Source organism: Peromyscus californicus, unplaced genomic scaffold (genome assembly GCF_007827085.1).
Source record: "Peromyscus californicus insignis strain IS unplaced genomic scaffold, ASM782708v3 Scaffold_3__1_contigs__length_106647218, whole genome shotgun sequence".
Taxonomy (NCBI): domain Eukaryota; kingdom Metazoa; phylum Chordata; class Mammalia; order Rodentia; family Cricetidae; genus Peromyscus; species Peromyscus californicus.
This window is the reverse complement of record NW_026294551.1, coordinates 31,967,111-31,993,385: the sequence shown is the minus strand read 5'-3', so window position 1 is coordinate 31,993,385 and position 26,275 is coordinate 31,967,111. Positions and strand designations below refer to the sequence as shown.

The 26,275-nt window shown below is 40.2% G+C and overlaps 1 protein-coding gene across 3 annotated transcripts in view; it reads right to left on the bottom strand.

The window, feature by feature from the left end:
• Nucleotides 1–26,275, bottom strand: part of Tom1l1 (target of myb1 like 1 membrane trafficking protein) — a 46,200-nt gene that overhangs the window by 7,596 nt on the left and 12,329 nt on the right. For 2 of the 3 annotated variants that reach the window (XM_052759833.1, XM_052759834.1), the window contains exons 5-12: nucleotides 25,202–25,324; nucleotides 24,363–24,467; nucleotides 22,557–22,673; nucleotides 12,068–12,201; nucleotides 8,590–8,650; nucleotides 8,150–8,267; nucleotides 6,820–6,919; nucleotides 1,697–1,748 (exon numbers count right to left, since the gene is read on the bottom strand). In XM_052759833.1, the coding sequence (XP_052615793.1) occupies nucleotides 1,697–1,748; nucleotides 6,820–6,919; nucleotides 8,150–8,267; nucleotides 8,590–8,650; nucleotides 12,068–12,201; nucleotides 22,557–22,673; nucleotides 24,363–24,467; nucleotides 25,202–25,324 (810 nt within the window). Of the gene's footprint in view, nucleotides 1–1,696; nucleotides 1,781–6,819; nucleotides 6,920–8,149; nucleotides 8,268–8,589; nucleotides 8,651–12,067; nucleotides 12,202–22,556; nucleotides 22,674–24,362; nucleotides 24,468–25,201; nucleotides 25,325–26,275 lie in introns of all 3 variants that reach the window. The other variant, XR_008222667.1, reaches the window with a different exon arrangement.

Below are 26,275 nucleotides of genomic sequence, written 5' to 3'. Positions count from 1 at the left end.
AATTCAGTTTACAAATAGGCATGCAGTGATGCTATCAAACCAAGACTAATAAAGACAAGTAGTTCTTTATCTAGGTTTAGCTAGCATACCCAAATAAAGATAGAACTTGAGAGGCTGAGACAGGAAATTGGTGAATTTGAGGCTAGCTACATAGCAAGACCCTGTCTCAAAAATCAAAAACACTTCTTGTAATTTCCTCCTTCATCCTACAAGTATGTCGCTTACTAGCTACCAGGCACTGTTAAGACAAGAAATAAAACAGACAAGTGGACAGCAGTGTCCAGTGGTGTGTTCTATGGTGAAAGAGCAAGAAAACTGGGAAAAGAGAGGCTAATGTACAGTGGGATTCTGCGCTCACAGCCTGGTCACAGGGGATGCTTTATCACTGGGGACCTTCCAGCAGAGCGCTGAATGATTAATATCGGAGGATACAAGTCACTAGGCTCTGAAGTCATGGAAGTTGTTATGGTTGAGGCACAGTGAGCTGAGACAGGTCCAGGGTGAGGCAGGAGAGGTGATGGGCAGGGTAAGATTGGCATTCCAGGCATCCACAGAATAAAACAGTGAGGAATGCAACCAGGTGGGTTTTCAGCAGATGAACGGCATGACTGGAGGAAACTGCTTGGGTTTGGTTTTTAAGAGGACATTGGGATGGGGTGGGAGAGAAGCCTTGGGAGGCAAAAGCTGAAACACAGCAAGCCTGGAGAGGTTATTAAAGCATCCACTGTCTGATTACTTAAATTGGGGTGGGAAGCGGAGAGGTGTAGGACAGTGAACAAATAAAAGGTAAAATGGTGAGGTCGTGTGATACTGACCTAGGCTTTCCCCTAAGCAACTGATAAACAGCGTTGGCCACTTAATGAGGTACAGAGTCTGCTGGAAGAGCTGGCAGAGAGTACTGGGAAGAAAAGGGCGAGAGTAGATGCAAAGTTGATAGAATTCTGAGTTCAGGGTCTAGGCTGGAGATAAAATTTCGTTGATTGTCGAATCTTGGTTATTTTAAGGCAGGAACCAAAGCTAGGCATGGTGGTGCATGCCTTTAATCCCATTATTTAGGATAGGAGGTAAGGGATGAGACTGAGGAGTTCATGGCCAAAGAGACTCTGTCTCAAAGAAGGAGAAAGAGGGAGAAACAAAAGATTCTAAAGGGATGAGGTAGATAAGATAGAGAGGGAAGTATGTGCGTGGGGTTTCCAATACTGAAATACCAGGAGAGAAGAGGGAAGAAGAAATGGAGAGAAACAAGGAGTGTGTGAGAGTCATATGTACACAAAATAGCAAGTGACTAATTGTTCAGAGTAGGACTAGTTTAATTACTTGAAAGACACTGATGATCTTCACAAGGGTTTAGGAGAGGGAAGCTTGAACAACTCTGAAATTTACAAATATAAACAATGTTAAAGGAACTATAACTTTTTTTTTTCTTACAGTGCTGGGGATCAAACTTAGGGCTTGTGCATACTAGATGGGTACTGTACCACTGAGCTATATTCCAGGCCCAGAAATTATGACATCATTATCTTTAACCGTCTTATCCAAGAAAAGTAAAATAAAATTTTTCTGTCTCTAAAGATTAAGGTTGCTAACATGGCTGTAAAGATATGCAGAGTAGAGCGTAAGACTCAACAAGCAATGTTTTTGGTCATGATTATCTGCTGACAAGGTGAACTGCTAGCAAAAGGGTTTTGTTACTCACATTATCGTATGTGTGACTTGAGGCGAGGTTTTGGCTGGTCCTTTGGGCAAACCTAGGATAGTGTGATAACACAGCATGATTACCCTACAGCGAGAACACAAATGCAAAAAGTAAGATGATTTCCCTGGTCTGAAAACAAAGCCCATAGCACACCTTCAGCCTACATAAAATGACACCCCACTTCAAACTCACAAAATGATAACATGCCATCTGGTTTCAGGGCCCTCCCAGTCATGAAACTCAAAATCAAACACATCAGTCCTTGGCAGTAGCGGATTTAAAGCCCTGGAGTGTACACAGTACAGGATTGAAAACACAACCTGCAGTCTTTCCATCCGTAGCTACCACCCATTACATCTTAAAAGATGAGAGTCAGGGCAGAGCCAAAGTTAGGAAAGATTAGAGAGTTCCCATTCTGGTTAAAGTGGAGTGGAAACTCATTTTATCCCATTACTAATGCCACTATAAACGCTGGAAAACAGAGACCAGTGAAGCTAGTCAGGAATGTGGAAACAGTAGCGGGCTGATTGGGAAAGAAGACCAAAATTTAAGTACCGCTGAGCTATTGTTGAATTAACCACGTTTGTATTCTCTAGACTGTAAGTGGTGACAGAACTCCAAGGAAAGCACTCATTTGCATGCAGGGAGCAAGAAAGACACCCCTCACTGCCTCTGATCCATCTTTACATCCCAAACATAGCCAACCCCATGGTGGCTGCAGTGGTGCCAGAGGAAGCAGGGTGGGTCAGGAGAGTATACTCTGGAGTTGGGGAAACTTCCTCTCCAGTAGGCTAAGCTGTGACCTCAAAAGAATGGGAATACCCATTGTTTCTTTCTGTCCTACCATTTGTCTGGAAAAGCACAGCAGGACGAAGATTAGGTAATTAGATAATAAGATGACCAGAGAACAGAGAAGGGGAGCTCCAGGACACCAGAGAGTACCAAAAGTGAGAGAATTCAGGAAAGCAATCTTGTAAGATTGTTATGAAAACATAAGATTGACTTGTTTTTAATGTCTGTGATTCTGATCTCCGTAATGAAGTCAATATACTGAGAGCTGGACACAAAACCTGCTGCTAGACTTCTGATTGACCACAGGGTGGGACATAGGAGGGATAGATTTGAACAGCACAGCAAGTGCTTTGAAAATTCAGCTGATTTTTGAACCCCATATTACAGAGGCAGGCTGAAATTATGAACTGAATCTAACCAAGTTCTTCGCTTAATAACATCAAAAAATCAACATTATAGACTAAATTTTTACCAAAACCAAGCATCTACTAATAAAAATAAAAAATGCCAAAGATATAATTCAAAATGACTAGGCATATAAAGAACACGAAAAAAAATTAATGTAGTAAAAAGGCAGCCAACAGAAATGAATACCAAGAGAACATGGATGTTAGAGTCATCCCAAAGACATTTTTAAAGCAGCTACTGCAGTACAAATAGTCCAAGAAGCAAGCATTCAGTAATGCTTTTAAAAATGGAAAAATAGAAAATGTCAGTTAACAAATAGAAGACATAAATAACAAAGTGTAAATTTTAAAAATGAAAAAACAGAATACAGTAGAAACAAACTTTGAGTCGGTTTAATTGTGAAATGGAGATGACTGAAGAGTTAGTGAACTTGAACGTAGATCACAGACATGATCCAGATTGAACAGGCGTGAAAGAGACTAGACAAGCAGCCCTAAAACACTGAGGCAATAATATACCATCCAACAATAGTTACCACAGTCCCAACAGGCAAGCAGAATGTGTGTAGCACTGAACATAAATATGAATCAATAAAGGCTAAAAAGTAGTTTGGTGAAAAGACAAACCCACAGATTCCAGAAGGCCTGTGCAGTGAATTAAATGTCATTCACCCACTCTCTAAAGGATATGTTCAAGTCATAATGCCTAGAACCTGTGTTATCCTATTCAGAAATCTCCATGTAGTTAAGGATCTTCAGATGCAGTCGTCACCTGAATGATCTGATTGGGCTTCAAGTCTAAGGGACAGGGATCTTAGAAAAGCTTAGTGAGACTGTAGTTGCACATAAGAATCGGCCAGAAAGTAGAGGCAGAAATTGGAATAGCCATTAAGCCAGTGAAGCCAAGGAATACCAAGTCACCGAAGGAAGGGGCAGAGGACAAATTATTACTGAAAAGTTCCAGAGAGACTGAATTTCAGACTTCTTGCTTGCATGACTATAAGATAATAAATATCTGTGGTTTTGAACCATCTAGTTTGTGGGAATTTGTAATGGTAGCCATAGGAAACTAATGTGCTCAGCCAACCCTACACAAATACGTCAAAAGAAACCACACCCATACATCACAAACTGCTCAAAATTAAAGAAGAGGAAACAAAATAAAAATTTAAGGCAGAGCACATTATTTATAGAGAAACAACTGTTTAATACCACTTTTTTTTAAGCCACTGGTTTGTAATTCTCCTGGGATGCTTGTAAAAACTAAGATTTGTGCTACTGAGTCAGAACCTGTCGGGGCTAACAATTTGATACGTGATCTGTGTTCAAGTTCACTATGAGACATTAACAATCATCTTAGTGATTTATGCACACAGGAATATGATCTGAGATGTTATACATTAAACTAAACGTCGGTAATTGAGATTTGGTTTCTTTTGTGAGTTTCATGGAGACATTTGCTGCAAGGTAAATTTTTCTGTATTACTCATTCATTCTCATATTATCCAACAAGGTTATCAGGAAAACAGTTATCAGCAGGCAGCTCAACTAGAAATTGGCCTACAACATTTCAGCATGTGCTTGACCTGTATGACCAAGACCAGAGCTAGCCAGTCTATGGTTTGGTCTCAGTTTGATAACCCATGAGGTGGTGACTGATGATTCATTTCCTAGCATATGGACCTTTTCCCTCTTCCCTTATACATTTTTTCCTTGCCTTTTGAAAGAAATTCTCTGTTTAATGCTTTCTCATTCTTGTCCCTATAGTCTTCTCCCTTTTAAGTATAGAAAAGCAGTTAAGTAATTGGGGATACAAGTGTTTAATAAAAGAGAAATAAATTGATATTCCCTGTTACCTAAAGATACCTTGGAAAGATAAATGAGAACCCAGCCAATTCATGGATTCAGCACAACACCAAGGAAGGGAAAGAATGAAGTGGAGATCAGAGAAAAAAAAATGTGTTTATATATTCTTATGTTATTTTGGTATCAGCTTCATGGAAACATATTACCTATTTCCTAAAGTGTGTGTGTGTGTGTGTGTGTGTGTGTGTGTGCTCCTGTGTATGTAAAAATAAACATCCGCCTCATCATAAGACAAATCCAACTTATTTATACTTTTAACCTAAACGTGAGCTACTACCTTTTGTTTTTTCTGCATTTTATGCAAAAAGATACAAATATTAACAATTTCATCCTTGCAGCACTTTCTTACACAAATACAATCTAGTATACTCACACTACTTGGCATCTTCTCTCCTGTGTGAGATAGTTTCTCATGTACAGATCCTCTTTTCCCCCTAGCTGTGCAGTAATAATATATCACACAGCTATTTATTTAACCAGTCCCCAACTAATGGATACTTAGGTTTATTAGCCACCATTGCCCACCATATTGTAAAGAATAGCCTCATAAATACTTAAGTGTATGAGTGCAGCATAACTTCCTAGAGTTAAGAGATTACTATGAATTTATGGCTAGCCTCAGCCACCTAGTGAGTTCTGGGTCAGCCTGCACTATAGAGTAGAACATTGTAAAAGAAAAATAAAATAAAATCCATCAACCAACCAATCTTTGTGCTTTACTGACAGTTCTCTAAGAAATCTGAATCTCAGTACACATGTTTATGGGCCACTGATACTTCTTTTTTTGGAGATCTTTCTAATTACTGTAGATTTTGGCAAGTTCCATTCCAAGTCCCAGTCCCTTCTTCTGTACAAAAGGAATAGTGATGATGTCACTAACCAAAAAAAAAAAACAAAAAAAAAACCAAAAAACAACTTTTGCAAATACATATATAAAGTCAACAAAGTTACAGAGCATTGTTACACGTAGGCAATTTCATGAAATTAGTGTGGTCATCATTCTCACCAATTTTGAAAACCATTCCTCATCTTCCTTTGTCACTGTAGTTCCCAGAACTGACTACCATGAACAAAATCAGAGGAAAAGATATAGTGAAGGCTTATGATGGGTTGTAGGAAGTGCTCCATTAGGAATTTTATTTACATTTCATGATCTTTGTGTGACTGCTAAGAAGGATTCTTAGAGAAAAATGAATTCAGAGTGGCTAACATTTCATGCTGTGCCAAACTGCTAAGTGGAAGCAAGGCTAGGATTTTTGACACAGGTCTGTCTGACTGTAAAGTTTCCACTTTTCTATGCCATCTGTTGTGTAGCAGTTTCCTCTAAAACGGAAACCTCCCATCTTGGAGGGAGGCTCCTTAACACACAGAATGTTTAAGGGGAGGTGAAACAACAGGGTGTTCTAAGAGGAGGTGAAATACTCCATTCTGTAGGGAATCTCCTCATGCTCAGGAAGTAATCAACTCAATAGGTTCAGGAAATCACTGAAACTGACAAGATTCACTAGTTCCCCCCTACTGCCTTCTCCCAGCATATAAGCTGTAAGGGTTGCTGAGAGACACTCTCAGACAAGATGAGCCACCTAGAACAGGCTTAGACCAGCAAAGCTACCTGGAAGAAGCTAAGATCAGCTAAGCCACTTGGAAGAAACAGAAGCGGAGCTGTCTAGAAGAGGCCCAGAACAACTGAGCTGTCTGAAAGAGAGACACTATCCTGTTGATATGGCTATAGGTTGTACAGTGATAGGTAGATCCCCAGCTTTCATGAGCTGCCACTCATGCTGGCGTGGGCTTCGGTGACGCAGAATCTTTGAGTCATTTCTGCTCTTGTATGTAACCCCTCACCCTTACTCCTGTAAGTAACCCCCAAAAAATTAATGGTTCACCAAGTTGGACTTCAGTGGTATCTGTACTTCCGTCTGTTGTAGGTTCCGTATCTGGGGCGAGTAAATGCTTGCTCACATCTCCCCAGAAACAGTGTCACACAACATCATGTTTTCTTATATAAGGAGCCAGAACGCCATGGCAGTGGTTCTCTGGTGCTCCTGACATACTTACAGGGTGGGTGTTTCTGTATTTTCTGATGCTAGCAAATCCACCTGTGGATGAAGCCTGGGATACAAGTTGTTTGTTGTAACAGGACTCGGAGAGCTGACACCTAAAATATAAAATGCATGTGTTTTATTTTTAAGGCAATTTTTATCATGCTCATGGTTACTATTATTATTATCCTCAATTTTCAAGTTAAAGAAAGAGATTAATTTAGATACTTTTGTCACTAGGGTTTCCTCTAAGAGAGACTAAAAAGCATCATTTATAGGGGACAGAAAAAGAGACAAGGACAGATAATCCCTGCCACATAAGGAGGCTATCATAAATGGAAAAGATTATATATTGGATTTTCCAAAATCTCAAGCTGATCCAAAATGGAAAAGATTGTGCATGTCTTCTGCCTAGCACGAAAGTGAACAGTTCGAATTTCTTCAGAGCTCAGCCTTCACCTCTCAGCTCCTAAACTCCCATACTATTAAGACACCAAAAGGGAATAATTATCCTCCTTTGCCTAAATTCCATAATAAAAACCCATGAACACTCGCCAGTACAAGTGGTTCCACAGATTTCACTAGCTTACATAAGCAAGCCACCAATATTTCAGAAATGAAGCAAGCTGTAAGCAAACCACAAATTCAATACTGAATACTTTTGCTGTGGAAACACCAAAATGTAAGAGAAAAACAAATTATGGGTTGGCTAAAATTTTAGAATTTTGGATATTTTTTTTTTCAACTTGCTTATTTTGTAGCATAACAAAACTTGTTGGAAATAAGGATAGAAGATACTGAAAGTTAGATAAGGTGGGTAAATTCAAGCCTACAGTGCATTTTGTAAATACCATTTCATTCTTCACAATTTTTTCAGGAAACCACTGCTTCACTTCAGAAAGTAAGGAAGTCTCAAAGGTTAGGGGGTAGAACTGGACCTCCAACTTGCATTTCTAACTGCCTTCACATTTCACTACCATCCAGTCTTGCTTCATAATTCCTTAATTCCTTTGTCTGCATCAATTATTCCCTGTGCTATAGCAGAGAAATCTAACAGTAATAGTCTATGTCCAGAAGAGATTTAAATATTGGCTAGTGAGGAGCAAAATCTCTGGAGGTCAGGTAAATTCCATGGCATTCTAAGTCAGTGGGATGAGTTCCAAAGCCCTCCCCTGCACACCCCATTCATTTGCTGGATCTAACCCAACCATTTTGCAGGGAAGTGATTACATCTCCGATAGTCAAACTGACTTCTGTCCTTCTCGGGGCGTTCAACTAGGAGACCAAGGAGATCTATTTCCTATCACGCTCCTACACAGTGAGAGAAGGCCCAGTTGCTTATTTACTTAAGCCTGAAAGCTGAGCATTCACAGAGTTGAGTGCGTCCCCATTGGACATAGGTGTTGGCAGGATGGGACTAAGGTCGAGAAGATCACAGGAAGGAGCAGAAGGCTCATTGGAAGTCTGAAAACAAAGCAAACAAAGAGACAATTTAGGGGGAAAGTCATGCAACTTATCCTGGCTCTCTTCACATACATTCCTTTGGATATTTTCTAAGGGAAACTTCAGGCCATGGCAGCTTCAACTCCATCTCACTATGCGCATGAGTCCTTCCTTAATTAGAGACCCTTCTAACAACTCAAGGTGGAAGTCACACCTCCAAAGTCACTGCAGGGTGCCAATGTGTTTCCTCTTTGAAAAAGCTGTTTCTAGGCAATCTTTGCTACCTGAAGGATAATTAGTAAGAACGTAATCATTTACTTTTACCGTATTTCTAATCACTTACATTGGTGGCTTCCTGTGGGTTCCTGTTCTGTTCCAAAAGCCTTTGTTGGTTTCGAGTAAACCTGTTTAAATTAGCAAAGCGCAACATCACTTATCAAACAGAGCCTAGCAGTATTAAATACACAGATAGTTGTGATAGTGATGTCAAGCCTCACCCTTATTCAATCCCAGGAAAATACCTTTAGGAACTAACTCTCTTCCAGGGGTGGGGATATGGCTTAGTGAGAGTTCAAAGCTCTGCATTTAGTCCCCAATACACAGCACAACCACCGAAAACCTTTCTTCTAGTTAACCCTCTTAGAAAAAACTGTGAGGAAATAAAAAAGTAAAAAAAAAAAAAAAAAAAAAAAACTTAATGAATCCCATGTTCTAGAAATTAGCACTATTAATAATATGTGCAGTGTGTGTATTCTCTAAGTGACTTTATTTCTATGTTAATTTACTTCTTTGAGACAGTGTTTCGCTATGTAGCACAGGCTAGATCTATGTTCTTCCTGCCTGAGCCTGGAATACTAGAATTATAGGCATGTGCCCCTGTGTCTAACTACTTTTAAACTTAGTTGAAATTATACTTTATGCAATTCTGCATCCTAATTCAATTGTGTTGTATTTTTCTAGTCACTTAGAACTGTAATTTTTAATGCCTATAATATTTTACCATAATAATCAACAACACCTTTGCCAATTCTTATTTTCAAATATTAAGGTTGTTTCTTACTTTGTCATTATAAATAATTTTCATAAAATTAATCCAACAGTTGCACAGATGGCCCTGATTAAACTAAATGGTGTGCTCAACTGAAAAAAAAAAAAAAAGTTGTGAATTTGGAAAGGTACGGGTGTGTGTGTGTGTGTGTGTGTGTGTGTGTGTGTGTGTGTGTGTGTGTTGTGAATTTGGAAAGGTACTGGTGTGTGTGTGTGTGTGTGTGTGTGTGTGTGTGTGTGTGTGTGTGCACTCACACACACAGGAGAGTTGACAGAGTGAGAGGAGAGAAAGGCAGGGACCAGGGAAGGGAAGCCAGGGTAAATTATATGCATGTATAAAACTGTCAAAGAATTAACTTAATAAAAATATTCAAGAGCATGAAAAGTAATTTAGTGTTCAGCGTACCATCTTTAAGATACCTGATCTGAAAGAAAAGACAGACCTTTTACAGTTTGGACTTAATTTCCCACTTCCTGTCTACCAAGGTAAAAGAGAAGCAGTTAGAACAGTTGAAAAATAAAAGACCAGTGAAGCTAAAGAAGTCCACATCACTCCCTACTCCCTACTTGCCTATGAATCCGACTATCTGAACCTCAGTGTTCCGTCTGCTAAATGCGAATAACATTTGAGCCATGTCTTTAGAGATGTACTTTAGAGCCCAAATCAGATCGCTACAGAGTGAAAATATAGGCAGTAAATGTGGAGTTGGCTTGCAAATTAAAAATAGCTTCAGAAACTTCTGTTATTTCCATTATGTCATTGACTCCAAAAGCCTAAAATACTTTAAAAGCTTATTCTGTATCTGAACATGCTTAAGTTTTAGATCAGCTATTCTCAATCTGTAGGTTGTGACCCCTTTGGCAAACCTCTATCTCCAAAAATACTGATGTTATGATTCATAACAGTAGCAAAATGACAGTTATGAAGTAGCAACAAAAATAATTTTATGGTTGGGGGTCACCACAACATGAGGAAGTGAATTAAAGGGTTGCAGCATTAGGGAGGTTGAGAACCACTGTTTTAGATTCTTCTAAAATGCATGCTTTGCCAAATGAGGTGATGGAAATATTTTGCAGGTTGGATGGAGGTGACTCTTTGGGGACTTAGTGGCCGGACAGTTACATGGAGAACACTGTTCTCCTCTGATGATACCCATGTCCTACTTCACTATGGCCGTGACAGGCTAGATGGAAACTGGGGTACTGAAGACTGCAGATGGAATGATGTCACTGACAAGTTTACCTTAACTAGGAGATGTTCTTGGATATTAGAGACACACTCACTGTAGTCATAAAAACAGTGCTTGAAAAGAAAGGCTCAGAAGCAAAACATTGCGATGGGAGCCATTTTGAAGTGGGTATTGGCACTGAAGATGGAAGAGAGAGGCGGTGGGCCAAGGACAGTAGGCAGCCTCTACTGGCTGCAAAGGTAAGGAGATGGCGTCTCCTCTGGGGCCTCCAAAATGAAATGCAGCCCTGCTGACATCTGGAGTCCAGCCCAGAGACAGATGCTTGCATCTCCCAACCTGGAGAACTTAGGTTATAACCTAATAATAATCAATCTGTGATGCTTCAAACTGTGGGGCTCCTGGCAGAAAAACAACACTGGTAAGCATCTTTTCGAGAAGCCCCATTTCTCTGTCTCAGGATTCAAGGACCACAGCCACTGTGGTACATGTTGTTCCGAGCTGAGTCAACACAAGCAATCCAATTTCCCAATTTAGTCCAAATAAACAAAAGTGCCTCCTTAGAGGGTGCATTTAACCAATGATCTTATGGTTGGCAATACAGTTCTCCCAAATGAAAACCAGATAGCAGCTAGAATACTGAAAACCATGTGGTTGCCCTGAACATTTTTCTGCTTACGGAGATTTACGTCACAGGAAAAGTCTAGGACTATGAGTCTTTCCAATGCTAAGAGTATGGTGACTGGGCTCGCCATCATGTTTTCTTACAAAAAGTTGCCATCCCTCAGAGGCAGTGAATGTGAGACTGTGAAGGAGAAAGGAACCACCACAGTATAGCTGCTGGCTTTGTCTTCCCCATTCTCTGGCCTCATTATTGGTGAGGGGGAAAAGAAGAATGAAAATCTTTGTGACTTGTAAAGTCTAAGTGGAACATTAATGAGGAGGAAAAAAATGGTGATTCAGTGCAGGAAATATCAGGGGTATAATTCAGTGATAGAGAACTTGCCTACCAGGGACATAGTCCAGAGTTCAATCCAGCATCACACACAAAAATGTAATAGGTGTCAATATGCTACTGTGTTGGTTGTTTTTAATATGCATTATTTCATTTACTCCTGAAAAAAAAATCCACCCCTCCAAAGATAGAACTTTTTTTTTCTGATTTTTTTAAAGGAAAGGCTTCAGAATGTTAGTCAACTTATCTATATCATCTCACATCATCTAGATTTGAATTTAGGCCCTCTCACCTCTTCCTTATGCCACTTACCCCATTCTCCATTTGCTGGTTAGAAATGTAGCCACTGTACAATTAAACAGGCCTAGTAATTCTCAACAGGAACGGTGCCTTTCCAAGGCTGTCCACTGAGTCACCTCGACTCGTTGTTGAGGAGGAACATCTCCGGCATTTGGGGAGTAGTGGCCACACAAGAGAAAACTATGCCACTACTATCCAAATGCCGGTCCTACCGAGAAAGAAAGATCTAGAAAGAATATTCTCTCGTGGCTTCTCCAGAAGGACTGAGGATGGCATGGTAGTGAAACTAGAGCCAGAAGGAAGTAAAAGGGTGTGCCACACCGTCTGCTCACCTCTCATATCCAAGGATGGCATTATTCAGATCCTCATTCACTTGAATTAGCTCAACAGTTACATCTTCGTTTTCCACTACGACCAGCAGGTCCATGATCCTCTCCTGCATCTCCCGACCCGTCTTGTAAAGTTTCTGTCAGAAAAAGGAGGTTTCTTCTTCCATACTAAGGATGCTCTTTAAAAACAACTGATACACCAGTCTACATGTACCTATGGACACTTCCATGCTAACACCCAGGGATCATCAGGTTTTTCAACCGCAGACAGTTCATCCTGCCCATCAGAGGGCAGTGAAAGAGAATGGTATAATTTTTCTCTAAAACAACAATGTGGTACACTGAAACGCTGTATGGAAATTCTAGAAGACCCATTTAATAACTGAGCGATTTGGGGGTGGAGATCACTTGTTTTATAAATTTTAGTTTTCTCACTATAAATGAAAAATAACCACTTGTCACATCAACCTCCAGAGATGGCATGAAAATCAAATGAGATGAGTGAGACTGGGAGATCTGTAACTACAAAGCATAAACATGAAATGTTGTTGTCATGATTAGTATGGTAGAGGTAGTTAAGAAACATTTACGGCAGGGGGGCATAATTTTACTTCCTGTTACATGTACTTAAGCCTTTAAAGTTTATAGCTACATCACATTCAATATAAACTGAACCAGGATTTAAAAACTCATCGTGGATAATGACCTTATTTGGACTACTTAAAATCACTGCCTTGAGCCAAGGCATTACCCCACAGCTAGCTTTTTCTCATAAGCATCATAGGCATCCATAGAACACTTAACCGACTCAGCAGCCCCCAGGCTTAGTCTGGGGAATCTACATTTTTCTTAACAAGCACACCAAAGCGTTTCTTAAGTACCCTGACATTTGAAATCTGCTGCCTTGCAACTGACTTCCTTCTAGCAAACATCCAATAAACCCAAGGTGCATAGGCTGATATTAACATTGTCTCCATCCATCTTGGCTACATTCTCCTGTGCATTAGCACAGCAGCAGGCAAAAATGCAGGGATGTCTCTGCTCTCACAGCCAGAGCATGATAACTTGCTTACACATCACATAATTACACAATCTGACTTCTCAAGAAAGGTGCACCAAAAAAAATGTATGTTTGACTAAACCATTTAGAATCTCAAACAGTCTATTACGAGAATCCTGACAGGAAATTCAGAAATAAATAAATCAAATTATTACTAACTGGCATTTAGACTCAGATGTAGAAGTCACCACCTCTGCAAAAACATAAAAATATTTACAAAGCAAAACAAAATAAAAAGAAAAGGTGAGGGACTGGAGGGAATGGATGACAGGTAGGTGGTAGATGAGACATTATACCCACAATGCCAAGGCAAATAAATTGTCTTATTTATTAATGACCTGATTGCTGTTCATGTACAGCACAACGTTTTGTTTTGTTTTTTTTTTTTTAAGCATAAATGGTCTTATTTGTTAATGACCTGATTCCTGTTCCTATACAGTACAGGGGGTCAAAGATTTTTTTTAAATCCCCATATCTTAAATATTTTATGCTTTTAGGGCTATCTAGTCTGAGGCAACTTTTCAACATTGCACTGTAACATGAAAAGAAGCCAGGAAAGGAAGTCCCAAAGTAGGTGTGGCCAGTGGTAGGCTGCAGGCAGAGAGATAATAAGACTTTGGACTCAGTAGACCCAAGGCGGCTCCAACACAGTCATAGGAAACAATGTGTTTGAAGATCTCCAGTGCCTAGTATATGGCAGGGTGTCAATAAATGCATCATCATTGCTTGAGGAAGGGTCACTAAAAGATTTCCCAGATAATTAATACAATCTATAACATTTGCACTATTGCTTGGGACCCAGTATCACCAAAAGAAACACTCTATAGCATCTAACAGACTCCCCCTCCCCAACAATGAATGAAATACTTTCTTCTATTCTTGCTTCCAATGGTACAGAAAGTTTTCCTCTTGTTGCTCTCAGAAAGCCTTGCTAGAACAAGGTCAAAATCAAGGAATACAAAGGTGTTAGATGCCCAAGACAAAAATGTAGAAATTAATTGAAATGAATTTGCAGCCAGCATCAATAGCCTCAGTCATGTGCAAACCCCTCACCCCTCACCCCCTTTGCCCTTTGGAGAGACAGATGGAGAGGAAACATGAAAGGCGCACCACATCTCAGCGGGGCTACAAAGCAGAATGTGAAAAAAAAAATTCTTCAAAAGGCAGCCCACTCTGATCTTCACAATTGATGTCTGTCTCAGAGGAGGGCCACCCCACCTGCAAACAGCAGAGATCAAGCACAGCAGACAAAAAAAAAAAAAAAAAAACCAGGGGCCGGAGTGATCCATGAAGGTCCTTAGGAGCTCTGGATGCAGGGAGGGGGAAAGTGAGTGACAGTGGCTAGAGTATGTGTCCATCACAGAACGCGGGATTGTCTCTCTACTGTAAAGGCAAAGACAGGCTTCTAAGCTATAGTGCCTTTAACAATTTCAAAGGCTCTGGAGGACAACAAATAACTCATTAAGAGCTTCCTTTTACCCAGCTGGCTCCTCTACTTCCATGGGACACTTAGGACAACTAAGAAAAGAGATCCCTTTACAGGTTCAACACCAACTACAGTCAGCCCACATTTACCAACAAGGCATGTGCTAAAACAAAAGCAAACAAAAATACATAACAACAGCAAAAACAGAAAAAGAAAAAAAAAATGGCCAAATAGTCCCTTCGAAAAAGTAAAAACAGGAAATGATATGTGTTTGTGAAAACTTCCCTAGAAATAATATCTGTATGGCAATATCCCTATTATCTCCCCACAACACATTTCCTCTGTCACAGCGCTCCCCACCCAGCCTGCAAGAGACATACAGCATGCCTCTATCTGTTCAAAAGAAAAAACTCTCCCACCCTAAAGCTGAACAAACTGTCAACATAACCCTCTCGAACTCATCAACTTATTAACACTCTTAACTTCTCCACTCAATGGCCTCAACCATCTATTTCTTGAAGATGTTGGTCTTCAGCAACTTCTGTTCTAACTTCTTTTGTCCTGGAGTGTTAATTCTTCAGCAGAGCATTGATGCATATAACTCAACAGATATTTAATTAGCTCCTCTAGTAGAAAAAGCATGCACAGTAAATAACCATATGAAGTACTCTTGTTAGGCAGCTAGTTAAACATTAGCTGCCTTGAAGGTCAGTGAGGATGAATAGGTCCCTGGATCAGCTTAGGACCCCGAGTCCTGTGTTCCTGCTAACACTAATTCTGAGAAAAGGGAGTGTATCACAATTGTCCCTCTTTGGAATTTGAAGTACTGGTAATTAATCACAAGAAACCTCTGTCCTAAATGACTTAGTGGTTGACAATGCCTTTTGATAAGGACAGCAGGAATTTCCCTTGCCTTAGCAAGGCCAGAACCTCCTGAGCAAGGGGAAAATCCTGTTATACAACTCCAGAGAACAGCCTGAAACCAAGATATGAAGGGAAACATGATATTCCTGAAGACACGTTAAGACCACGGAGGGAATAACTACCCCTTTAATGGCACACATACTTTAGATACCGTTCCTCCTTTCTAACTCAGAAAGCTTTTTCTCCCTCTTTCCCATTTCCAACACCTGCCAGAATACGAAGCCTGCTTGCCCTGATTACTCTGGGCATTCTCACTCAGTCTGAACCCCCCTCTACCCCCACCTCCCAAGCAGCTACTCAGAATTCCATTGCTGATCCTGCTTACTTTCCTGACCTCTAACTCAGAAAGCAGGACTTCCTTTCTGGGCTCTATCTGCCTCCTTCCAGCAGCTGCCAACACCTCCAGCTTGTTTGCCCTGCTGTTGGTTTCTCAAACTTCTGAGTTAGTTTTGAAATTCTTCTATTTACAAGACTAAGACCCTGCAAATGGGACCCCATGTTTCTCAATTACACTGTGGTGAATTTAAAAGCAAAGGCCCCAGTTACTGCCTTCAGGTTCCTTCCGAAGAAGTCAAAGAACTGGTTCAGGTCCATAGCGGAAAGGTAATAGTTTAGCTATCGGCAGCCAGTTCTGGGTCCCAAATGAGAAGTGAATTGGTACCAACAAATATTTGCTTGGGAGGGTAGTTTGTCTATCATGCCATCATTTGCTATATCCTGTGCACAAATCGTCCCCTTTCTCACTAGGCAACCTCATCTCTAAAGGGAAGGAGACAGACCCCAAGACACTAGAAAAGTCTGTTCTGTTCAGTTTCTTACAAGTGGTAATAACAATGAGAACGGCCAAAGGATAACTGTTTTTCATTTTTTTCTTTGCCTTTTTTTTCTTCCAGGTTTTTTCCCCCTCAACTGGTTTACAAATTATCTTTCCAGGATCAAATTTTAGTTTCCCATGATCTTATATTTCTCCAGTAGGCTAATCCAAAGTGTTCTCTACTTACATACTTTCAAAATATGAGGCCCCCTTATTCTTCTCCTCTGTCCTACAGAGGCCAGGCAAAACAAGAAAAGAAAAACCACTAAGTATGGTGGCACATACCTGTGACTCTACTCAAGAGGCTGAGGCTGGAGGGCTATGAGAGCAAGGCCAGACTGGCCAGACACCACATTTGTCTTAAAAATGGTAAAGGGAAGAAAAGGAAAAGGGGCATGCGAAGGGTGGGGGGGTGGGGGGGTGGTTGCTCAGAAAGGGGAAGTATCAAGAAGAAAACTAGCTGTTCAGGGGAAGAGCAAAGTGCCCAAAGCCAAGTGCACAATGCCAAAGAGGCAAATACAGTTCAGATACATTGCAATTCTTGCTTCCCGTGCCCAGATCAGACACATTTAAATCAGACTGATTGCAGCCTCTCAAGTCCATACTCTATACCCGCAAAAGGAATGCAGTCTCCACCCAGTGAAGGTCTAAGTCCACAGAAAGACGGCAGTAAGGAGAGGAGGGGCAGCAGACTCTACCTTAGAGTCTTAGGAAGTAGAGGAGCGCTGTGAGTCAGCCTAGCTTCAGGATCTAATGCTTAACATGGACGGGAAGAACAGGGAGGGCCTTCCAGATAAAAGGATAGGGAGAACCAGTTCCAAACAAATGAAGCCACCATTCAAATGTGAGGAGAAGCACAGAAAACAGGATCTCCCAATGCTAGCAAATAGTCCCGGGTAACGTGTACATGCACGAAAGGCCCAACAGGGTTTGAGAGGAGACTTCTCCCATTTGCTGACCACTTTCCTTCTTTTTGTCTTCCAGATCCAAGGATCACACATACTACCCTCTTCTGTTCTGTTGGCTGCATCATTAGGCCCTCAATGGCTACTGGTTTCTGATGGGGTTCAACAAACTGGGCGTACTGGCAGTTGATGGGAGGAAGGGAGGAAGGCATGGTCTTGATATTAGATGTGTCCACTTCTGCCAATGGTGCCAATGTGCTCAGGACACCCTCTACACATAATTCCTTGCTGTTAGTTCTTCTCTCACTGGAATGCTCATCTTCTCTGATGACCACCTGGACCAGTGGTCCCCAACATGTAGGTCGTGACCATTTGAGGTCACATACCAGATATCCTAGATATCAGATATTTACATTATGATTCATAATAGTAGCAAAATTACAGTTATGAAGTAGCAATGAAATTAATTTTATGGTTGAGGGTCACCACAATATGAGGAACTGTATTAAAAGGTTACAGTATTAGGAAAGTTGAGAAACCACTGACCTAGGCTCATGCTGAGCCTCCAGAATCTCCTGTAGTTTCTATGAAGGTGGAGAATCAGGAAGTAGAGCTTATTACCCATCGCCCAGGGTTCATGTGCTACTGGTCCCCACAGTTCAGACAGGTGTAAGAAAATTTGAAACAGTAAAAAATAAGAATCTAAAGAATCACTCTTTTCAGCCACAGTCAATCTTTGTTATACTTATCTTTAAACATAGGCTCCCAGTCATTTCTCTCCATAGATGATTACATGCAGTTCATTGTTTTAGATCAACCATAGAGGATGATTAGAACAAAGAAAGTTAATTAGGTTAAAAAATATTTGGAAAAAAAATTAAGAACAGTCCAGGTGATGGTGGTGCATGCCTTTAATCCCAGCACTTGGGAGGCAGAGGCAGGCAAATCTCTGTGAGTTTGAGGTCAGCCTGGTCTACAGAGTGAATTCCAGGATAGCCAGGGCTACACAGAGAAACCTGCCTCGAAAAACAACCTCCCCACCCCCGCTGGCCACAGAAAAAAAGAAGAAAGAAAGAAAAGAAAAAAGAGAAATTAAGCAGTGTTGTTCACACCAGATCGTTAATGTATTGCTTACAAAAAGCATAGGAAGAAAATTAAAGTTAAATGCTGTATCGTCTTTGTAAGCAAGCTGATCTGTGTCAGAACTGAGCATGGGCTGGATTCTAATGCTGACTCATCACCTAAGCGTCCTTGCTATGCAGAGAAATACACAGCCCTGGGCTCTGGCATCAGAACAGCAACCAACAATCATATTTGAAAACCACTACACGTCTACACCCACAGACTGAGACAAAAAGACTTTTGTTCCTAATGGAATAACATATAGAACTCAATTCACATACTTAAATGGAGCATTTTGGGGTATATTTTTATTCAAGGCTAATTTGCCATGGATGGGTGAGAACATGAGAGGAAAGTCATAAGTCACTTCAACTTAAGGCTTGGAACAGGCTTCAGAAGATCATGCGAAACTAGGAATATTGCTGTAGCAATTGTTTAAAATTGCTATGTGCAACATACCCTTTTATTTTGATATTTGTTTTTAAATTTTAATTTAACATGCTTGTTAGCAACACAAGCTACAAATTTTATGGGCCAATTATGTTTCTCTTTAAGGGATTACTACATATGAACTCCAATGATTGATTTTTCTTTTATTCTCCTACACTAATAGGATGCCACTAATATTATTTTTATTAAATATCATGTAAGCTCTGCATTTCATACAAATAGCAAAAGTCCAATGAGAGTAAAGAACTCCAAGAATGCTGAGCAAAATGATGCAATGCTCCTAAATAAAATATGCCTACATTGGTAATTGAAATTAATGGTTTGAGAAAAGTGTAGTGTAACCTCAACATTTAGAAGGCTGAGGCAGGAGGATTGCCATAAGTTTGGCAGGCTGGACTTCACAGCAAATACAAAGATAGCTTGGAATATAAAGTTAGACCCTGTTTTTTGTTTTTTGTTTTTTTAATTATTTGTTGCTCTGAGTTATATTATTCTTATGTTTTGTTTTATATATTTAGCAAGCAGAAATTCTTTGATCTAATAAGTTTGCAGATGTTTGATTAAGTGGCTTTTTTAAAATGTCCTAATAGCTGGGTGGCGGTGGCACACGCCTTTAATCCCAGCACTCTGTGAGTTCGAAACCAGCCTGATCCACAGAGCGAGATCCAGGACAGGCACCAAAACAAAAACAAAAACAAAAAACAAAAAAAAAAAGTCATAATATATCATAACTTTATAAATTTTTAAAAGGATAAATATAGTAGGTTATTTTGAAGCAAGGTCTCACTGTATAGCCTTGGCTGGCCTGAAATTTACTATGTTGACCAGGCTGGCTTTCAACTACAGAGATCCACCTGTCTCTACCTCCCAAGTGCTGGGATTAAAAGGCATGCACCACTATGCCGGACAAAGCTGGCTTTGCAAACTTCCATCTACATATCATTTAAAAAAATCATTTATAACAAACGAAAGGTTTTTTAAGTTGTTTTCTAAAATTTGGTCTTTCTTTCCTAGAATTAATGCCACCATAGCTTCTCAGTTTCTATGCTCATTCATTTATTTTTTGAGACTAGGTATTCTATGGCCCAGGCTGATCTTAAACTCACTACACAGGCCATACTGGTCCCAACGGGAGATATTTCTGCCTCAGCTGACAAAATGCTGGGTTCATAGGCTTGCAGCCAGTCATGGCCAGTTTATATGTTTTTAGTGACTCTTTCTGGAAATCTGATTAAGCTCCCTTCAGGGCATAACATGATGTCCCCAGTGAAACAGAGAAAAGATCTATCTCATCTAGAACTTGATGCTCCCAAAATGGGAGTTGAAATCAACTTATAGTTATACATTAATGGGGGAGGGGTGTTTTAAAAGGTGTACGTGAGGTCCTAGGGGTCTCTACTAAGATATAGAGAGATTAGCTGGGCGGTGGTGGCGCACGCCTTTAATCCCATTACTCGGGAGGCAGAGGCAGGTGGATCTTTGTGAGTTCGAGGCCAGCCTGGTCTACAGAGCAAGATCCAGGAAAAGGCAGCACTCGGGAGGCAGAGGCAGGTGGATCTTTGTGAGTTCGAGGGCAGCCTGGTCTACAGAGCAAGATCCAGGAAAAGGCACAAAGCTACACAGAGAAACCCTGTCTCAAAAAACCAAAAAAAAAAAAAAAAAAGATATAGAGAGATGATCTATGGAGATTTCATGTTTAATTTTTATAAAAATATTTAAGGAAATGTGTGGAAGATTTATTTTCTTTTAAACGTGTGTGCGCGCGCACGTGCGTGTGCGTGCATGTGTGTGTGTGTGTGTGTGTGTGTATGTGTGTGTGTGTGTGTGTGTGTGTGTGTGTGTGTGTGTAAAATGTTTCTAGGTGAGAACCATGATTGGGACAGATAGTCTTTTTTCCTACTGCTGACAATATCGAGGAAGACAGTGGAAAGCCTATAATCCAGAAGATCAGTTACCACTGTATTGCAGTCAGCATCATCCCATGCAAAATACTCAAATGCTGAAAACCAGTACCAATCATATCTTGTAGCCTTGAAATTCTCTCGGCATGGGTCAGCAGCCCCACAGCTGGCAGAGAGCCTCTCATAGGATGTTAGAGGTAATAAACTGGAGAATATGTAAAGAAGAGTCCACACTACAGACAGAAAGGCAGCTTTAAAGGTGAAACAGGAGCAAACAACCACAACAAAAAATCAGCACTGCTATAAAAATCCACACAGGGTTTTAAACAAAAAGGTAATAACTAAAATAATGCATTTAGTGGGAAAGCTGATTAGGGAAACTGATGCATAAGTTTTCAAGAAACATTACATCTAATACAGAATTTTTACCAGGAACCATAGCTCAAACAAATGAAGAAAAGTTTAAAATAAGAGAAATAATAAAATCCAACTGGAAATTTCATTGTCTAAAACACTGTGTAAGACTAGAAAGAATGGAAGATAGATGAAATATCTTTGGTAAAAACTGAATAGTTCCTAGAATAAAAAATACACCTAAGGCTGATAAGGACCTAGAAACCATTAAGCAGGATAATAAGGGAATTATACATGTATGCACATACACAAACATCTGTTCACAGCAGAACAGTGAAATAACAAAATTATTAAAGGGAAGAGAAGCCACAAAATGGGAACAGAAAAAAACAAATCAATTATGAAACAAGTGAGGAGGAATCAGAAGAATATTCTCATCAATATCATAGGATGCAGGAGAACGATGGAACATCTCCTTCCAAGGACTCATGGAAAAGAATTAACTAAATTAACTGGCATTTAGCATGGAACAAAAAAATGTTCTAGGACATGCAAGTACTTGACATTTACTCCTAGGAGGAGGGTATGCTTCACTAGGAGAAAGGTAACACAACCACAGAAAATGAGAAGTGGGGTTCTAAGAAGAGGAAAAACACCAGGAGGTTCTTAACTTTCAGGAAAGACTTAGGAACTGACTTTTTACCCCTACTGCCTCTTAAACCAATAAGGATTAAATGAAATTCTATATCTGATTGTTTCATTTTGTTATATAAGAGTCTTGCCATGTTGCTCAGGCAGTCTTGAACTCCTGGGCTCAAGAGATCCTCCACCTCAGCCTCCCAAGTACTAGTATTACATACATGAACCACTGTGCCTTAGTACAATTAATAAATACTAAAAATTAAAATTGATAATTAAAAAAGACAGTAGAGGGAAGGTGAACATACATAGGCACATTAGTAGAAAAAAGTGTAGGATAACCATCCAGCCACTCATGTGGGTTCAGGTACTAAATGACCAGGTATCTGCTCCTCCACAGCTAAGTACTCTTTATATCCACATTTTCACTTAAAATAGTGTCTTCCCCACTCACAATCATACCACAGACTGACATATTTTTATCCTGGCACTTGTAAGACTTTACTATCTTGTTTATAAACCAACCTAGCCAAGGCCTAGGACAGCCCCTCCATTTCTACACCCCTAACTACAACACAACTACTCAGAGTTTGCTGAGCAGATGGACATAAGGCAATTTTACATACTTCAAATGTAAGTCTGGATTGCATAGAACCGAGCTATAAATTATAGTAAATTATTTTTTATGAAAGGGCTAGGGTTGATCATGTCTGTTACTACTGCATTTCTGACAAAATGATTACTGTATCTTTTCATTAAGTTTAGAAATCAAAGGAATCCAAGATGTAAGGGGAGGGGGCATTAGATGCTGTTAACAAGCCTTCCATCTCCAAAGTTCAAAGTTCCTCAGAAAATGACTTTTCAGAACTCATTGCTTGCTTGCCCCTGGCCTCATACCTGCAGGAGCTCTATGTCTTCGTGGTTTTCAGACCCAGGAATGTTCTCCATCAATATGGCAGTCATCACTTTCACATTCATTTTCACCATGTCCAGTTCACTATGCAGTTTCCCGATCTGTGGAGAGCAATGTGACCTCCAGTCATTAAGTGTGACACACAGACAGTCAGTTATCTTGCTTCCTGCCCACAGGACAAACGCTGGTGATCAAATGCCTTTGAAAATGTAACGTTTTCAAACAAACAGAGGTTTACCTCAGCATACGAATAATTATTTTACAAATTATACCCTGTTGTTTCCGGAATAGACTTGGCATTTTTAACACGAAATCCATAGATATGCCTCAGGAAAGTTACTGATGATGAAACAAAATGATCAAAAACACTTATCCAAAACTTTATCCAAAAACAGTATGGATAAAGTAGGAAATACCTAGTAACAGAAGTTAATAGGAACCAGGAAAAAAATGAGAGATGTCATTACATGTTATCCTGAGTTTCTAGCAAACAATCAGAAAAGAAAAAGACAAGAAAAGGAGGTGCAGTTTTAAAGTGATCATGGTATTACAGGAGGAAAGATAAAGAGAGAAACACTTTTTTAAAATGGTTTAAATTCTAAAAGGAAGTAATTACGTGGCTTTTTAATATAAGAAACAGTGAACAATATTAATATGAAACCTTCAAATTAATATAAAGTCTTCAACAATAGCTATTTAATACAAAGATATAAATGAGCATCATAAATAATTGTACTCATCTAAATCTCTTATAAACAGAGACTAAGGAGAAAATACAACTCATTTGGTACAATTAACATAGGTAATAAGACAACTGGCTACTGGGCTCTCTGAAATGAAAGAAACAAGCGTCAGTGGGTGGACCCCAGACCTAGTCCACAGCCTCCACTGGTCAACATTCTTTTTTATAAAAATTTATTTATTTACTTATTTTTCTTTTTTCTTTTCTTTTTTTATTATTAAGAAATTTTCTATTCATTTTACATACCAACCACAGCTCCCCCTCTCCTCCCTCCTCCCACCCCCCAGCCTTTCCCCCCAATCCACCCCCCATTTCCACCTCCTCCAAGGCAAGGTCTTCCATAGAGAGTCAGCAGAGCCTGGGACATTCAGTTGAAGTAGGTCCAAACCCCTCCCCCCTGTACCAAGGCTGCGCAAGGCATTCATTCATTCATTCATTCATTCATTCATCTACTTAGCTATTTATTTATTTATTTATTTGTGTGTGTGCGCGCGCGCGCGCGTGCGCGTGTTTATGTAGTAGGAGGACCCCTTTTGGGAGCTGGTTCTTTCCATCTAAGACGTGGGCTGCAGGCATTCAACTGAAGGCATCAGGCTTGGTGGAAGGGCGACTTTTCCTGCCAAGCCATTTCACTGGCCCCCAAGCACAATTTTTAAATGTGTGAACACAGAATTCAGACAAACTCACCGGGCTAATTCTGCATAGAAATAAAGCATGGTGACACAGTTTCCCTAAGTGGCAGTCCCTCACCCCACAGTAAAAGAAGGAGATACATAGGCATGCAGCCTATGCCTGCCACCCCAACATGTGGGAGGCAGAGGCAAGGAGATTATCAAGAGTTGTAGGCTAGCGTGGGATACATGGTGAGTGTCAGGCCAGAAGAAGCCACACAGAGGATACCTCATCTCAGAAAGCAAAATAAAGATGTTACTTAACTGAGGGTTGTGTTACACTGCATTTTCACTTCATAATGTTCTTAAGAAAACTCAAACTGTAAGTACGATGCTTCGAAAAAGACATGAATAAATACAGTTGTCAGTGTTGTTACCTGTTCTGGGACTAATGAAATAGTCGGGTTCTTGGGAGCAATTATAGAAGAAAGAGCAGGTGCAGTAGGGACAGGCGTTGGTCGTTTGGGTGAGAGCTGGGCAGCCTATCGATATAAAATAAGGAAGCATTATGACATGAATTAACAAAGCAACCTCAAGCCTGGCTCCCAGTCAGCTGACTCAGGCACGCTCATAAAAAGTCCCGGGTAGTTGGTGTTTGCTCCAAGTTCATCATCGGGCACAACTCGTCCAATATTTGGAGAAGAGCTCTACAAAATGGCATGCTGTGACATAGGAGGTGTTCATAAATTAGGCTAATTAATGAAATGACTAGTTGATAAAGTCCTCTTGGTTTTCTCCAAGGCGCCGTAGATGAACTGCCATGAGAAATTATGGTTGTCCCTTTTCTGTGTTGTTAAAAATGGCAAACCAACTCATGGGAAGTCTTTTTAACCCCTACAGCTGCTAAGGCTTCTTCTCCATCAAGGAATAGCTCCCCGGATCAGGCCTGATCTATCCCCGTGAGTGGACAGCCACAGTTGCCTGTCATGAGCATGATGTTCTAGGTTCGTGCTTCTCAATATCAGTGTGCATAGAAACACCGAGAACCTTCTCAGAAGGAAGATTCCAGCATAGTATACACACTACGGTAAACAAACTAAGCCTCAAATCACACTGTGAGTGGTGAAGCCTAAACCCAGGTTATTTTATGAGATGCAGACATATCCTAATAAATTCATCTTTCTGCTAAGCTTCCTGAACTGGTGTTATCCCTTTCAATATGAAAAGACCCAAGCAACATACATTACTCTACATGCATCCAAGAAAGGCCTCCTACCTCCTGCCTTGTCTCAGCCTCTGTAGCCGAAGGTGGGAATTGAACCCCTTTTTTCAGCAGGTCAAGGTACACTTCTTTCACTTCACTTACATCCACACCTCCTGGGAAGCCCTGTGACCAAGTCTAAATCCAAGAGATGGAAAGTTCCAGAGTGAAAAAAAAAAAAAAGCAAAAACAAAATATACTTCTTAAAGCTTATTATGGAAAATGAGTAATTGAAAATTATGTGCTCTCTTCAGAAAGAAAAAGCTAGTTTTGAATGTTTTGGACAGAATGGCCCTTTTCAAAGGACAGAATGGCCATTTTCGCTGGCTAGAATAATAGTATAAAGTGTTTTGAATCATCAGACTCCCATGCTTCAATATCTTTGTCAAGCACTGGGATTGATACTATCAATCATCTACTGCTGCCCTAAATCTAAAATGTAAACATTCTAAAATCCTATTAGTAAGTAGCTTTTCTGCCAAACAACCCTAGAACATAATTTCTATATCTGCAGAATGAATATACACATCATTACTTTTCCCATGTGACATGGATATAGTAGAAACTGAAAAAGAAGTAGGGAAATGACCACCAGTTCATCAGCAAAAGGACACTATTCAATGTCAGGAAATCTTAGTCCACAGAAGCCTTAACACACGGAGCTGGCATGTAGCTCCCTCGATAGAGGTCTTGCCTAGCATGCATAATTCACTGGGCTCAATCCTCATTACTGCATAAACTGGGTACTTGGAAGGTGGATGCTGTCAGATGTTCTGTATGCTATAGGATGGTCTGTGTTGCTCTGATTGGTTGATAAATTTTAAAAAAAAGCTAATTGGCCAGCAGCCAGGCAGGTGGGATAAGCAGACAAGAATTCTCAGAAGAGAAAGGCTGAGTCAGGAGATGCCCAGCCCACCATCCAGGGAGCAGCATGCAATGGCACACAGGTAAAGCTATGGAACACATGGTGACATGACATATAGACTAACAAAAATGGGCTGAGTTTAAGTGCAAGAGCTACAGTAGTTAGCCTGAACTAATGGCTGAGCAGTTTCAATTAATATAAGCCTCTGTGTGTTTACTTGGGTC